Source organism: Helianthus annuus, chromosome 17 (genome assembly GCF_002127325.2).
Source record: "Helianthus annuus cultivar XRQ/B chromosome 17, HanXRQr2.0-SUNRISE, whole genome shotgun sequence".
Taxonomy (NCBI): Eukaryota; Viridiplantae; Streptophyta; class Magnoliopsida; order Asterales; family Asteraceae; genus Helianthus; species Helianthus annuus.
In genome coordinates, this window is record NC_035449.2 from 181,586,127 (window position 1) to 181,602,075 (window position 15,949).

General features: G+C 36.9%; 1 protein-coding gene across 1 annotated transcript; it reads right to left on the reverse strand.

Moving 5' to 3' along the window:
• Positions 1 to 5,097: 5,097 nt before the first annotated feature.
• LOC110920816 (2-oxoglutarate and iron-dependent oxygenase domain-containing protein CP2) lies at positions 5,098 to 9,896 on the reverse strand. Its single transcript, XM_022165014.2, has 9 exons — positions 9,511 to 9,896; positions 8,748 to 8,795; positions 8,467 to 8,652; positions 7,983 to 8,133; positions 7,816 to 7,902; positions 6,994 to 7,118; positions 6,368 to 6,486; positions 5,423 to 5,534; positions 5,098 to 5,348 (listed from the first exon to the last, which is right to left on the reverse strand). The coding sequence occupies exons 1-9, from the start codon at positions 9,817 to 9,819 to the stop codon at positions 5,313 to 5,315; spliced, it is 1,173 nt and encodes a 390-aa protein (XP_022020706.1). The 5' UTR covers positions 9,820 to 9,896; the 3' UTR covers positions 5,098 to 5,312.
• Between the last annotated feature and the right edge of the window lie 6,053 nt (positions 9,897 to 15,949).

The following is a 15,949-nucleotide window of genomic DNA, read 5'->3' on the forward strand; positions in this document are numbered from 1 at the left end:
GTTGTAAATGGGTGTTCAAAACAAAACTGGATCCGAATGGGAACGTTGAACGCTACAAAGCGAGATTGGTTGCAAAGGGATACACTCAGAAAGAGGGAATTGACTATCAAGAGACGTTTTCACCTGTCTCTCGTAAAGATTCATTAAGGATCGTTATGGCCCTAGTAGCTCATTTTGATTTGGAGCTGCATCAGATGGACGTCAAAACTGCTTTCCTTAACGGAGACTTAGACGAAGATGTTTACATGAAACAACCTGAAGGCTTTAAACCTGAAGGTCAGGAGCATCTAGTCTGTAAGTTGAAGAAATCCATTTATGGGTTAAAACAAGCATCACGTCAATGGTACCTCAATTTTGATGAAGTCATGAAGAGGCAAGGTTTTATGAAGAATCAAGTGGATCAATGCACCTACCTCAAGATGAGTGGGAGTAATTTTACTATACTTGTTCTTTACGTAGATGATATTCTATTGGCAAGTAATAGTTTAGACATGTTGCATGAGTCGAAGCGGTTACTCTCGCATAACTTCGACATGAAGGATCTCGGAGATGCTTCTTACGTCATTGGCATCGAAATTCACCGAGATAGACACAAAGGGATCTTAGGATTGTCTCAAAAGACCTACATAGATCGTGTCCTTACACGTTACAACATGCAACAGTGCAAACCCTCTGTCGCTCCAGTAGTTAAGGGAGATGTTTTCGGTTCATTGCATGTCCGACAACAGAGGTTGAAAAGGAGCAAATGAGCCAGATACCTTACGCGTCAGTAGTCAGGAGCCTGATGTATGCTCAAGTTTGTACTCGCCCAGATATCGCTTATATTGCTGGAATGCTAGGCCGTTATCAGACTAATCCTGGTCTAGATCACTGGAAAGCAGCTAAGAAGGTCCTTAGATATTTGCAAGTGACGAAAGACTATAAACTGACTTATAGAAGAAGTGATCACTTAGAAGTGGTAGGTTATTCTGATTCTGACTTTGCCAAATGCAAAGATGACAAGAAATCCACTCCGGGCTACATCTTTATGTTAGCAGGCGGACCTATCTCATGGAAGAGTCATAAACAACAGTTAACTACAACTTCCACAATGATGGCAGAATACATTGCTGTTTACAACGCAACCTGTCATGGAATGTTGCTTAGAAATCTGATCACTGGACTCAAAATCGTTAATTCCATTTCTAGACCATTGAAGCTTTACTGCGATAACTCAGCTGCCGTTAGTTTCTGGAACAGTAACAGTTCGACTGGAGCTGGTTTATATCTCGATACAAAATATTTGTTCGTACGTGAACGAGTTGAGGAAAATAATCTTTATATTGAGTATATTAGTACTGAAGATATGCTTGCGGATCCGATGACTAAAGGTCTCCCACCTAAAGTTTTCGAAGAACATGTATCGAATATGGGACTTACTAAAGACCTTATTTAATGGCATATTGTACTAGCTTATGTTTTAATTAATAAAATTTCCTCAGTTTGATTTTGTATGTCTCTAACATATGTTCTGCCGGTGTAATGACAAATAGACAAATACAAATACAAATCAGACGCTAAAGGGCTCATAAGTATTTTGATCATAACCATTAGGTTTTAAATTGAGGCTATAGTATGACTAATGGGGGTCCTGAGTCGAATGATGATTCAACGGCTGTATTTCTCTGCTATAGTTCTTGGTTTAAGGCTAAAATGAGTGTTAACTCCTGGTCAGGCTCATCTAATACTCATGATAAATGATTACTCGGCTAAGTGGGAGAATGTGAGATTAAATATATTATTAATATAATATTTAATCTTTTAGCCATTATAATCATTTATATTATATTAGATCAAAATATATTAATAACCTATTAATAATTAGTTGGTAATTGTTGATGAACTATATTACCCTTATTAACTAATTAGGTTTCCTCTTGGGTGTATATATAAGGAGATTATTAGAGAGTTTAAGGGTTAGACAAGTTACACAATTTAGTGAATCAACCAACCCTCATAACATCAAATCGGCTCTCTCTCCCTAACCGATTCTCTCCCTTGTTTCGGTTCATCACCATCATAACTTTACACCCTAAGGAGGAACCAGATCATCCTGACAAGTATGTCGAACTCAATGGCTGCATCTCTGACTGGATTCTCTGCTGGCCTGTCTGCTGTAACAGGTATTATTTACATGTTTTCCCTTATGTTTAACAGAACTGATCCAACAACTTTATCACTTTACTTTAACTTTAGGAAATTTTACACGTGTCAAGGTTTCTAATTCCAAGAATGTTAAATTTAGACATGTCTCTTAATCACATTTCCGACACCTATGAGCATCGGTTCCAATAGCAGTGGTAGGTGCAAGATGAGTACCATCAACAAACTTTAGATTTGGATCTAAGGTCGAGAGCTTGTAGTGTCATGCCGAGCTGAGGTATGTTGTTAGTTTAAAACAGAAAAAACTATGATGTGGTACAATGACGATCGATCTAGATGGTTATTTATCAAGGCAGTTGCAACATAGACCCGCGACCAGTCTTGTTTGCATTTCCTGAACTGCTTGATTGGTATGATGGACAACAGTGTGGAAGTTGTGACCTTTGTAACGAGTGGAATCGACCACCTTGTCTTGTCCCAGATTTGCTAGGCCGACAGCCTCAACAAATGATTGAGGCTTGATGATGGATAATTCTTGTTGGATATTGGTGTAAAGACCCAAGATGAAACAGTTGAACAATGTCTCTTGGGGTAAGCCGATTATGCAATTGTCAAGTCTTTCGAACTCAATGACATATGCAGCAACGGTGGAGGTCTGTTGCAGTTTGAACAAAGTTGCTTGGTGGTTGTCATACTATGAAGGTCCAAAGTGGTATATACCCGGGTACGGGTATGACCGGGTTTTGACTTTTCGGTATTGGCCATACCCGGGTTGGGTCCGGGTATTGGTTAGAAAATCTATACCCTGTGTACCCGGGTTCGGGTTTTCAATACCCGGGTATTGGTCAGATATGGTTCGGGTTCAGTTATAGATTGGATTTTTTGATTCATTGGAGTAAATTATGTTTTTGGCCCCTGTGGTTATATCACTTTTACTATATTAGCTCAAAATAAGAATTTTTAACATATCTGCCCCCATGGTCTCTATAACTAACCATTTTGACCCCTAAGTCTAACCATTTTAGCCCCCATGGTCTCTATAACTAATCATTTTAGCCCCCATGATCTCTAGACTTAGGGGCCAAAATGGTTAGTTATAGAGACCATGGTGGCAGATATGTTAAAATTTTTTATTTTGGACTAATATAGTAAAAGTGATATAACCACAAGGGCCAAAAACGTAATTTACTCTTTTTTTTTTTTGCATAAAACATAGAAATATAATGGAAACATTTATTTATACATATTGTATGCCTTGAAACATGTCCAAAAAAGCCTCACGCGAGCTCTAAACGTTCAAAAAAAGTTTGTGTACACAACGGATTCGGGTATTACGAAAACCCGGTTACGGGTATTACAAAAACCCGGGTACAAACCGGGTATGAAAAAACTCGGGTTCGGGTATTAAACAGAATATGTATACACGGTCCCTACCCTATGGGTAGATTCGGGTTCGGGTTTAAAAAACCCAATTTTCCTAATACCCGGCTTCAGGGTTTTTTCTCCGGGTTCGGGGTTTTTGTACACTCTATTGAGGGGTGATATCAGAGCCGGCTATTGGGCCGGCCAAGCTGGGCGACGGCTCGAGGCCCAAATATCTAAGGGGCCCGAAAAGTTTTAAAAATGTTATATATTACACGTAAAATAATTAGTTTATATAGCTTCCTACTATAGCTCAATTGGTAAGTGTGTCAAATTATAATCAAAAGGTCCCCTGTTCTATTCCCGTCGTTATGCATTCTTTTTTGTTTTTAGTTTTCAAGTTTTAAATTCTAAATCTATTCCTTCTTAAACAAAATAAAGGGTGGGCCTACTTTTACATGTATTGTGTACGAGCTTAATCCAATTTAGCTTAATCCTTTTCCAGTCTTTTTTTTTCTGGCTTAATCCCACATTAGTTAAATACTAGCTATGTGTACAACCATTTTTTTTTCTTTTTTATTAATTAAATAGCAGTTATATATCCAATTTGGAAAAATAATGCAAAAGCAATACCATTAATACCATTATCTACAAGTGCATGTGACAATAAAATAAAATCATATATGCACTTTGCTCGTACTTTTTATAACATTATACTAGTTTTCTATTGTTTTAACCTAACTATAGGTATACCTTTATCCAAAAGTGACTTTTATTATACCTTCATCTAAAAGTGACTTTTATTATAAAATGTACGAGTAAAATTTAAGAATGTTATATGTGATAATGTAATATTACAACTCTGGTATAATTAAACTTTACTTATGCTTATAAAAACCGTCTGGGTAGAATATTTATTATTTATACCAACTACTCGTATCGTATCTTACCAAACGAAACCAAGATTCGATGAATATCAATTATAGGGAGGGGGCCCAATTTTTTGGCTCGCACGAGGCCCAAATTTTTTTTATCTTTCTCAGGGACGGCTCTGGGTGATATTGTAGAAGGTGAAGTATGGGTCCGTTTAAAAAAGCCAATCCAAGGGATTGGTTCAATCAAACATAGCCAATGTAAGCTTTTGGTGGTTAGATGGTTAGGTTGTGGACCGGTGGTGGTTGGTGTGTCGGTAAGGTGATGAGTTTTGTGTTTTTGTTCAAATTGATCAGCTGATTGGGATACGATGATGTCAAGCATAAAATGATCCTTCCTGGAGGCAGATTGTTGGTTATTGTTTTCAACCATAATGACCATGGATTCTTCAAGGGATTATGGTTCACAACAGGGAGGCATGATGGAAAGCAATGAAAGCACCAGTGAAACCCAGGCTTCAGCCGAACAAATGATTTGGCAGGTTTCTCAGTGTCATGGGTCGATTTTAAGCTGGTCCATGAGCCACCCTATTCATATCCATTTCATACACAAACAAAACAAGTGCAACTTAACTTCTTGCAACTCATCCACAACTTCACTTGAGCATGCCCCTCCTGTAAATCTAGAACCATGCATCAATAAAAAATCAACCGGAAAAAAAAAAACACTAAATCCAACCTTAGGGATGCGCATTATGGCTCGTAAGAACACATGTCCTGTCAAGTAAGATGAAACTTGTCCAGGAAGCCTAGTGTATAAGTTCTAACAGACAACATTCCATTACAAGGATAACTTTAGAACCTTAATAGAAGACAATGTGGCTGAATGTACAACATGGTCAAAAGAAACAAGATCCATATTCTTTTGATGATGTTTCAAGAAGCTATATCTCCTTCAACTACAAGCAACTCCTGAAAATAAACCAAAGTTAAACAATTTAGCTTCTAGAAGAGACCATACAAATGTGACAAAAGAGTACTCCTACCTTTTTCTTTGCAGCCACAGAGTGAAGAAGCCTTCCTTTCTTCTCCCTTTTGCACTCTCCACAAAAGTTTAAAAACTCTTTTTTGTGTTTTTTCAGCTCTCTAAATACAGAACTGCAAAAAAAAAAAAAAAAAAAAAAATCTTTAATTACATCGCCATAATTAACAGGAGGCAAAATGAAGGGTCGGCAGTTTGAGTCGTAGGCCTAAACGGATTCGGATCAAAACAATTAAAACTTTTGGTACATGTCAAAAATGGTAGGCTCAGGCTGGATCGACCTGGAACGCTTCTTTTCTAGAAGTCTTTTACCGTTTACAATATGAAAACTTATACTATTAAAATAAAGAGTAAAATGTCATTTTCGTCCCTGAGGTTTGGCCAGTTTTGCGACTTTCGTCTAAATGTTTGTTTGTTTTTTTTTTTTTTTGCATCTGGATCCAAAAGGTTTGAAATCATGCCATTTTCATCCAGCTCGTTAACTCCTCCAGTTTTCTCCGTTAAGTCGAAGGTATTTTCATCTTTTTTTGTTAACTTAAAGGGCAATTCGGTCTTTTTAATGCTTGTAAATTATGCTAAATGCTTGTACATAAAGTGAAAATGACCAAATTGCCCTTTAAGTTAACAGAAAAGACGAAAATACCCTGACTTAATGGAGAAAAAATGGATGGAGTTAACGAGCTGGATGAAAATGGCAAGATTTCAAACCTTTGGACGGAAGTCGCAAAACTGGCCAAACCTCAGGAACGAAAATGGCATTTTACTCTAAAATAAATAATCTATTTTTTAATAAAGCTTAGAGGTTATATGCATCAATATACACTTATGGTGATTTTCAGCCTGTTATATCCATTTTAACATCCTTCTATTTTCTTCATTTGACCCGTCAACAGGTCAGAAATAAGCCATAACCCAAATTGACATGTTCTTAAGTAAACGGCTGACATACCTTCTGCACCACAGGAGTAAATTAATTCTATGCCCGGATGTGGTGGCTCTGGCACCATGTCTATGGCGGCCTCGATGAATAATTGCACGACCAGGGGCATGAGGGTAATCAAATATTTCCTGTGAAAGATACGATTAATAACTGCACGAATTATTATATTCTTTTAGAACTAAAGACTTGAGATAAATCTAGTATTTATCCAACAAAAAGCAACTAGCCACTTATTAAAAGTTTAAAAAAAAGAGTAAAGTACACAGATGGTCCTTGTGGTTTACCAAAATCTAGTATTTATGCACGTTGTAACGCATTTAGTCCATAGCATGGACATGCTAAAACCTTTAGATTTGTTGGCTGGGGACATCTACTAATTTAGAAAGCTAGGGACCAAATCCAAAATTTTGGTAAACCACAGGGGCCATCCATGCACTTTACTCAAAAAAAAATTGATGAAAACCTTAATAATTGCCATCCTTATAATCATCAGATTATTTTTATAATAACATGAAGGATAACATCTACTAATTTAGAAGTATTCGGAAAATTAAATAAAAAGAAACAAGGTTTATGATCACTTAACGTGTAATGAAAGGTAAACCATCACATAACATGTTGAACAATATATGTACCTCGGGATACGTTTCACTATTTACATGTTTCTCACATCGGATGCCTCTGAAAAACAGTTCCCCGCCAGTAAACTGCTTGCCCAAACATACATTTAACGTTACTTCCGAGTCATCCACATGGAAACCTGGAAATGAGATATATAAATACACATTTATGAGTGTATAATAAATAAAAAAAAAAATATGTGAGCACTATGACTACTGAACCAATAAAAAAATAAAATATGAATTCAAATATTTGAGGAATGTGCTTGAAACCCTAATGAGAAAAAAAAAATGCAGAAATTTAAAAAGCCTAAACCAAAACAGAAATCTTGAAATCATAACTAAAGGTGTCCAAAAAAATCCGAAACCAAAAACCAAACTGCATCCATTACTGAAAAAAAATGAGTCGAGTTGTTAATTCGGTTTAACTATATCCAAATTGTAAATTTGATTTAAATTCCACAAATTTTGCTTATACAGATAACCGAACCGAATTCAATAGAACAAATCAAATAATAACTGGTTTAATCAGATAACCGAACCGAATAAATCAGTTGAATTCAGTTCGGTTAGACACATTTTGAGTTAGGATCTGTTCGGATTTTGGTTAGGGCCAAAAAAATCAAAACCGAATAAATTGAAAAAACCGATATCCGAACAGTTGAGCACCCCTAAGCATAACGACCCAAACGGGACAGAAAACCACCTTTTAGTTACTCAAATGTACCCGAAAGAATGCACGACTGAGACAGTACAAAAATTAAAGTATGTTCGTATCTTATACAAAATGACTAATAAAATAATTTATAAAACAGAAACTTATCACGATTCACGCACCTAATTCAACGTCTCTATCCATACCATACTCAACAACAAATCCATGATGGGAATCAAGAGAGTATCCTCCAACATCAGGGAAGAAAACTGCACAAATATTAAAAGCAGAACAAGAAATAAGACACATGATTCTCATTTTTTTAATGTTAACTATTCTTAAACTTTACTTTTCGATATATGTCGGATGAAATCTTCCATCAACTTATCAAGTGTTCCTTGCATGCCAAAGTCATCAAGAACAGCCCCAAATTTGTTCATCGTATTTGGTCGCATTATTCTGAATTTTGTTTCGTGGACCCACTTTTCGAAATTTTCCACCTAAGCAAATAGAATTTCATAAGATAAACATATATCTGGAGTACCCGGTGACTAGGACTAAATGAACCGAACGTTCAGCGAACAGTTCATGAACTGTTCGGCGGGAAGTTCGTTTGTGTTCGTTCGTTTAATAAATGAACAAACATGAACAAAGGCCGTGCTTGTTCATTTATGTTCGGTAATGTATTTGTTTATGTTCGTTCGTGTTCGATAGCTCATTAGTGTTTTAGATTTTTATATTTTATTTAAATACTTTTAAATCTTGTCCGTGTTTGTTCGGTTCGTTTGCAGCCCTACCGGACACTGGTGACAGAACGAGAATATAATAAAAACCTCGCTTAATAACATTTCACAGAAACGCGGCTGCAGCATATCACATGTGTAGACTCCTGGAGCAGGTTCAGACATTATACTCTTAATACTTTCATCTTTGGTCTTTTCATTGGCATTGAAGGCCTTTAAAAATGATGGTACGAAAAACATCGAAGGATTCATTGTATATAGTTCTCTGTACAGAGGCTGAGAATTACCAAATTATTAAAAGAACATATATGTGTATCAGAAAAAAAAAAACTCAAAGAAACTAGATACTTGTGTATATAGTTCAGTTTTACCTGATAATTGGATACAATCTTTTGCCTGTATTCTTTGTGCTTCTGCTCCTGTTGAAATTGAAGCAAAAAAAAAAAAGATGACTAACAATAACAGCTATTATAATTTAAAAAAAAATGTACAAGAAAAACTAAAGCCCTGTGACATATCAATACGCTCCCTAAAAGGTCCATAACCCTAATACTAAGTCTCAGTCAGCTCCTATCGCAAATCACGACCTCGAAGAGATGCAAGTCTAGCAAATCCGGCCTAGTCCGCTCATCCATATAGTTTTTTAATTAAAAAATAATTCAACGTTTCTTGTTTGATATATGAAACATAGTTATCAACAGCGCACACTTTTGGCGCCTAGGCGATTTTTCTAAGCAATGCGCGTTCAATGCGATCCTACTTCCCAGGTAATTAGAAAAGACCAAACTGAAATTGATCACTCCAAAGTCATGTTTTGGTATACCATTCTAACATAGATTATAATCACTTCTATTACCTAACTGTTTTCAACGTCTTCAATAATTTTCAAGCATCAACATCCCTAGATTCATCTAAAAATCCACACAGTTCACATAATTCAACGATCAACACACGCTAGTTCATGTTCGATACTTTACATATAACCGCAATGAATTCATAAAACAATTCAATTTCACATCCTCATCCAAGCATATTCCACAATTCAAATTACACAAAAACAATGCAGAAACATACAATTCACAAACTAATGTTCATAAGTTATAGAAAAACAGATAACAGAATGCAGATTCTCACTCGAGTACGTTCTCCTTCAGTCGAATACCGTCTGAGAATATCGCGCATGTACTTATACTTCGTATCGCGAGGAACATCCAGAAGATTTGGCGGCAAATATCGCTCGAGAGAGCTGAAAAGCAGAGGAGTGAACTCCATACCGAGATCATCGTAGTTATCCGCCCTGTGGTCTTGGTTAGGGTTCAACCGGAGACGGTAGTTGGCGTTAGACGGCGCCAGTCCGCCGCCGGTAGCGATGCCGTTGGTGACGGCGACATTCGCCGGCGACGTTGGTGGTAACGATGAGTCCTTTCCCCTCTCAACCGCCATTGAAGAGGAAAATTAGGGTTTGAAATTTGGGGTTTTTTGTTTTTAAGATGTTTTTAGGGCATGGTGGTGGGTGGGTAGATTTTTAAGTGTGATTGGGAGATTAATATCATTTTAAAGTGTTTAAAAATCCGATGTGTTTTGACCTTGCGTGATCCGTGAAACGCGTGATTGAAAATTGGTAAACGGGTAAGAGAGAGTCTTGGTGTTGTAAGGGATCCAAGTTCGATTTCTGCTCTTTCTATTATTTTCTGTGGTACCTGGTGATGATGGGAGACTAGGCGAATAGGTGAAGATTGCTAGTTCGATCATTGAACTGAGTGGGTTTTACCTCACCGCACTCTCGTGCTTTCGGACGAGTCTTCATGAGCTGGAGGGTTTTCCCCGGTTCGGAGAGAAGTGTATCCCGATGTGGTGAATTTCATCAGTAGCTCATTTGGAGGATCCGTTGGCCGTTCAAAAAAAAAAAGAAATTTGTTTGTTACGTATGTCATTGAATGTGATGATAGTTTAACTATTATTTGACTATGGATTTGTTACCACCGAACCCTAATTTCAATCATTTGTGTATTTAGTTACTGTTATGGTAAGTCGGTCTTATTTTCAAGTTGAAACTACAAGTTTGAAACATTTGTTTTTACAACTATTTTGCATACCGTCTTTTAGTACCACAATGTATTCATCAAAATTATCCTTTTAAGAAAATAAACCTCACAAGTCTTAGTGCTTTAGATGACGAGTTATGTTTTTTTTTTGTGGTTGATGTAGGTATGATAAGCATGAGACACAAGTAGGTCGGTGGACATCAATGACGATGTTGTGTATGGCATGGGCAAAGTCTTGAACTACCACTAGATGATGTTAGAATCTTTATTGGAGAGGAAGCTCATGTGTTGCATAATCTTTCAAGAGAGTTAAAATTTTATGTCAAGTCAATAACATCATATGCATTGTCATGGATATATCATCTGACATAAATCTTGATTACTCAATGCCATATACAATAGGGTTATAAGCAAAAGCACCTCAAATACTATCTATAATACTTGAAATCGAAACCCATAGAACAAATCAAATTACCTCGAATCAGTTGTAAACCCTCACTGTTACCTCAAATCCACCATTACCATCGTCATTAGCGGCGGGCCTTCAAAGTCGTCGATGTGTCTTAAAAACCTAGATACAACCGTTGTTATTGCCAGTGTCACACCCCGACCCGTAGAGGATATGGTATGGGGCATGATGATTGTCCATAGCTTATGACACTATTATAAGTTTAATATTTAAAAGCATAAACTTTAACTTGTCACACATAATCATAGAATGTGTTCATCAAAACTCATACAATATACAACTAATAAATAATCATGTACAAATATCTCATTTATTACTAAGGCACATCCTATGTGTTTTCAACTTCGAATCATCTCAAAGTTACGTACATGTATCACGCGTAAAAAGGTTTTGGGTCAACAAATGTTGGTGAATAGATCTAGATTTTAAATAAAAAGTTTTGCTATATTAATTGATTTAATTTACTTAGAAATCTTTTAAAAACATATTTAACATGCAATTTCATGTGTTGTAGAAACATCCATACTCACCACAACAACAATCAACAAATCACCACAACAACAATATAGATACAATAGAAACAATAAAACTCAAAGACTATAGTGTGCATTATTCTCAAGTCCCGAAGAGCGAGTCTAATACTGGTGGCGATACTTGGCTACAACCCATGGTCGTGGGGAACCTAGTCAGCCAGGTGGATCAACGCAAAAGTTGTGACACAAAGCGAGTAAACACATAGATACACGTATATGCAACGATAGATACGAGAAATAATAGAAACCATGAACGTGATACACATAGTGACACATTGACTTTGCATGTTATTAAATAAAATATAAAACAACAGAAAACATGACACATGATACACCCCAAAAATATTTAATCATAAACACGGCCTAATACAACACAACAGTAAAACATAACATTAAAAAGAACAAAGATTTACCATAGTCTGATGTATAGATGATTCACCATGTGGAATAATGTATACATCCATTACAGAACAGTTGTTAGGAATTGTCTGAGAATAAATTTTTTGATCACAAGATTCAGCATCTTCCATCTTTTGTATGCTATAAAATCTGGCTTTGCAAAAGGGCATGTGTAAACTTTTTTCATTGAAGCTTGTATGTACACATTATATACAATATATATAGTTATATTGTCGTTACTTGTGTTCTATAAAAGTGACAAGTGTAAACTGTAAAGGATTGTGAACGAAGAACTATACCCTATGATCTGCCCAGTTCTGTATGCATGAAAAACAAAAGCGATGTCCGCATGGCAGAACTCCTCTAGTTGAACTATATTTCGTCCAACATATGACACATGATAAAAGCGTTTCTCTAGACAATCTGGGATTATGTTCCGTTTTATTACAATCGTCATGATCAACTCCTGCAGAGTGATCTTCATGACTTGAAGTTGTACCCAAATCTTCGATGTGAGTGCATATGTCTATCGCTTACGTCAATCACGTATCGTAGCTGAGAAATGTTCAAGACTTGGGTTAGAAGTGTTGATATTTAGATAAGGTTCATACTTTGTTAAGGAGTCCATTCTTGATTAAGTGTCCATCCTTAGATATAAGTCCATCCTCACGAAATGGATGTGCATGTTGGAGAGGATGGACTCACCCTATAAATAGTAGATGTAGGTGCATCCGTCAGTCGACTACGTCTTGTATCGAGTCTTGTATTGTTGTAGGCACGTTGTTCGAGAAAAATGTCAAATTTAGGTTTTAGGGTAATTCCGCACGAAATCACCATTAGGTAATTTCGTACGAAATTAGATGTTAATTCCGTTTGAATGCTAATTTCGCTTGAGTGTAATTTCGCTTGAGCATGTTTAAGCGAAATTACTCTGCCTATATATAGGGGTCATCTAATTTCGTTTGGTGTGGTGGTGTATGTGTGATTCCGGAGCCGAAGTGCTGCCGAAGTGTCGTCTCGCTGTAAAACTTTGTCAAATCAATCAAGAAGACAGTTAAAGTGTATTTCTAGCTGAATTGAACTTGATACGACTGTTTCCACCGTTCGTATTGAGCAATAACTCTTCTGAACGACTCGTTCGGGTCTGAAAACGATCCTACAAGTGGTATCAGAGCTCAGGAGGAAGAGTTCATACCAATTCAGCTGCAAATTCTGATTTCTACACCTTCTTTTTCACAATTAACAAGTTTTAACAGTTAAAATGTCTTGATTTTCAAACATCATGTGCGCAATAGTGTTTTAACAAACCCTAGAAAGTTTCAGATCTAAAATCGTGCTTAAAACTTGATCAATTTGACAAAATTTAGCTCGAGATGATGACATCAGCGTAATTCCGCACGGAATTAAGGGTTAATTTCATTCCAGAAGTTAATTTCGTTTGAAAATTCACACGGAATTAGCTAATTTTGCATCAGTTGGTGATTTCGTTTGAGGGGTTTCAAACGAAATTAGTGATTTTGTACCAAGGGTGTAATTTCGTTTGGGTGGTCCATGCGAAATTAGTAATTTCGCTTGAAGTTCTGATTTCGATTGAAGTTCCGCACGAAATTACATACTTCGTTTAAAATTGTGTAATTTCACACGAAATTAGGGTATTTCGTTTGAAAAGTGTAATTTCGCACCAAAGTGTTAATTTCGCTCGAAAGGGAATTTTGTTTGACAGTAATTTCATTTGAACTGTCTGAGTTTATGAATTTTGAAAATCCTAAACATGGAAGAGGAATTTTATAACGCCTTTGCTACTCCGATTACTATTACACAACAAGCAATGTTGGAAAATGAGACGGGTACCATGCAAAAACCACCAAAGCTCATGAACATTGGGGAGTATAAAGGATGGGAAGAACGTTTTGAGAATTGGGTGCAAGCAAATTATTTGGATGCTTGGGAATGTGTTGAGACGAAATATGTTAGACCGACGAATGATGACGAAGAGGTAATTTATTTGGAAATTTTGTTGTTTGTTTTGAATCTTGTTTACTCATTAAATATGTGAGCCACATCTCCTTTTTTTTAGTTTTTTTAAAATCATAATTAATTTCGATTCAATTTTCTTTTTTTGGAAGATCAATTTTGATTCGGGTCATATTAATCACATAATTGGTTTGGTTTAGAGTTTAAGAAACACCAAGTTAATCCAGGGATTAGCACGTGGTTAGTGTCTCGTCCAAATAGGGTTAATCTTCTTTTGAACTAGATAACAGCTACGTCGATCCTGCAAAACAATCAACACACCGTGAAGCTCGTTACAAAGAGGAGAACAGGGGGGTTCTCCTTGTAACCACCTTCTAGCGTGAGAATCAGAACTTGCTTTGAGGATAAAAGTTTGTATAAAGTGAGAGAGCAAGAGAGTCATCCCCAAACCTGGAGGTGAAGTTCTATATTTATAGCCGAGGTGATTTGTGAAGGAGGTGGGCTAATGGGCCTTGGGCCTAAGATCGACAACAAGGAATATCTATTCTGCCTCCTTTACCACGACTGTTAGTGATACAAGGCGAGAGGGTAGTTGATGCATGTTGAATGAATCCACGTGTCCTGACGATCGTCCTTGTTGTGGTCTGTCGTCAACAGTTAAATGGAGATAATGGAGCAGGTGTTGACGCAAACTGATTGGTGCCACATATTTGTCCTTGTGTACTTCTTGTCTCCTGAACGATTGTTCATTGTGCAGCATGATCTGATACAACCTGTTGAGCGCCTATTGGCCCACTTCTCTGCCACTCGTGCCTTCTGTACTTGTCCGATGTTACCCTACGCTTCTTGCCCCCGCGCGACTTGGATACATCCCGTGCAATCGGCGCAAGGTCAAGGAAGCCTGGCCTTTTGTCAAAGGAACTAAGTGTCAGAATTGATTTAGCGCGACTTGGGACACACCCTTGTAGTCGACGCAAGGTCGGGAAAGTAATCATACTGACTTACTTTGGGTATGGTCTCGCGCGCGACCTGAGGCTAACTCATGTGGCCAGCGTAGGATTTCGGACCATACCCATTCAAGAGTTTAGCCCAAAAAATGCCTATAAACCCGACCGATGTCGTGTTAAATGGGTTTTGCATTTTCTACTTTTGGGGTTTGTTGTCCATAATCTTTAACATATGAAAGGGAAACTGTATTCCAGTTCTATCAAGATGCCATTGAATTTTATGAAACAAACACACCTAAATTTCAAATCAAATTTCAATTCATGTGCAAATTCTATTACATTCAGCGAAATGAACGCTACCTTAAGGTTGTGCATTGTGAAGTTAAGGTGGGGCGGGAACACCCCCCCTCCTCGTCTTCCCATGCAATTTTTTTGATGGACATGGCCACCATCCTGATTGTCCCGTCCAATTTTCACTCACTCTTTCTCTCTCTTCTGTCTTCTCTCTTTACTTTTTTTAACACTTAATTTTCATGGAGGTGGGGAAAGTATGAAGTTTTAGGTTTTTTTTTATAGAGGTATAAGGCATGCTACGTTTTATGCAGAAAAACGTAGCTTGCACCTGGGTTTCCGTTTTAATCCTGTGACTGACCTAAACTTGTCGAAAAATTATGATTCTAGTTGGGTTTGAAAGTTGTTTCGTTGAACTTCGTTTTAGACTGAAGAACCACACCTTTTCGTTATGTTTTGATCAAGTTACAGTCAATACAAGTTGATATAAAATTCTGTGCAGAAACTATTTTAAACCCAATCTTTAAAAAACGAGTTTATGAACGTACTATCATGTTTTTCGACCATTATTGCATGCATAACAATATGTGGATCATTTTATCATCAAGATCATCAAGTTCATGATATATATCGAAACCCTAGCATGCATACATACATACAAAGCATACAAACTAGTAATCTTCATAAACGATCAAGAACTTGTTATCTACACAAAACCCTAGCATTCAAGATTCATGTTTTCAAGTAACCATATAAACAAAACACACTTAAATGCCATAACGAGATGAAGATGGATTACCAGAAGCAATGGAGATCAAGAAAACTTGAAAAGAATAAGAGAGTTGAAAGCTTGGAGATTACAGTCGCCGTTCCAGAGAGAATATTGAGTTCGCAGAATCTGTTACGACTTAGGGT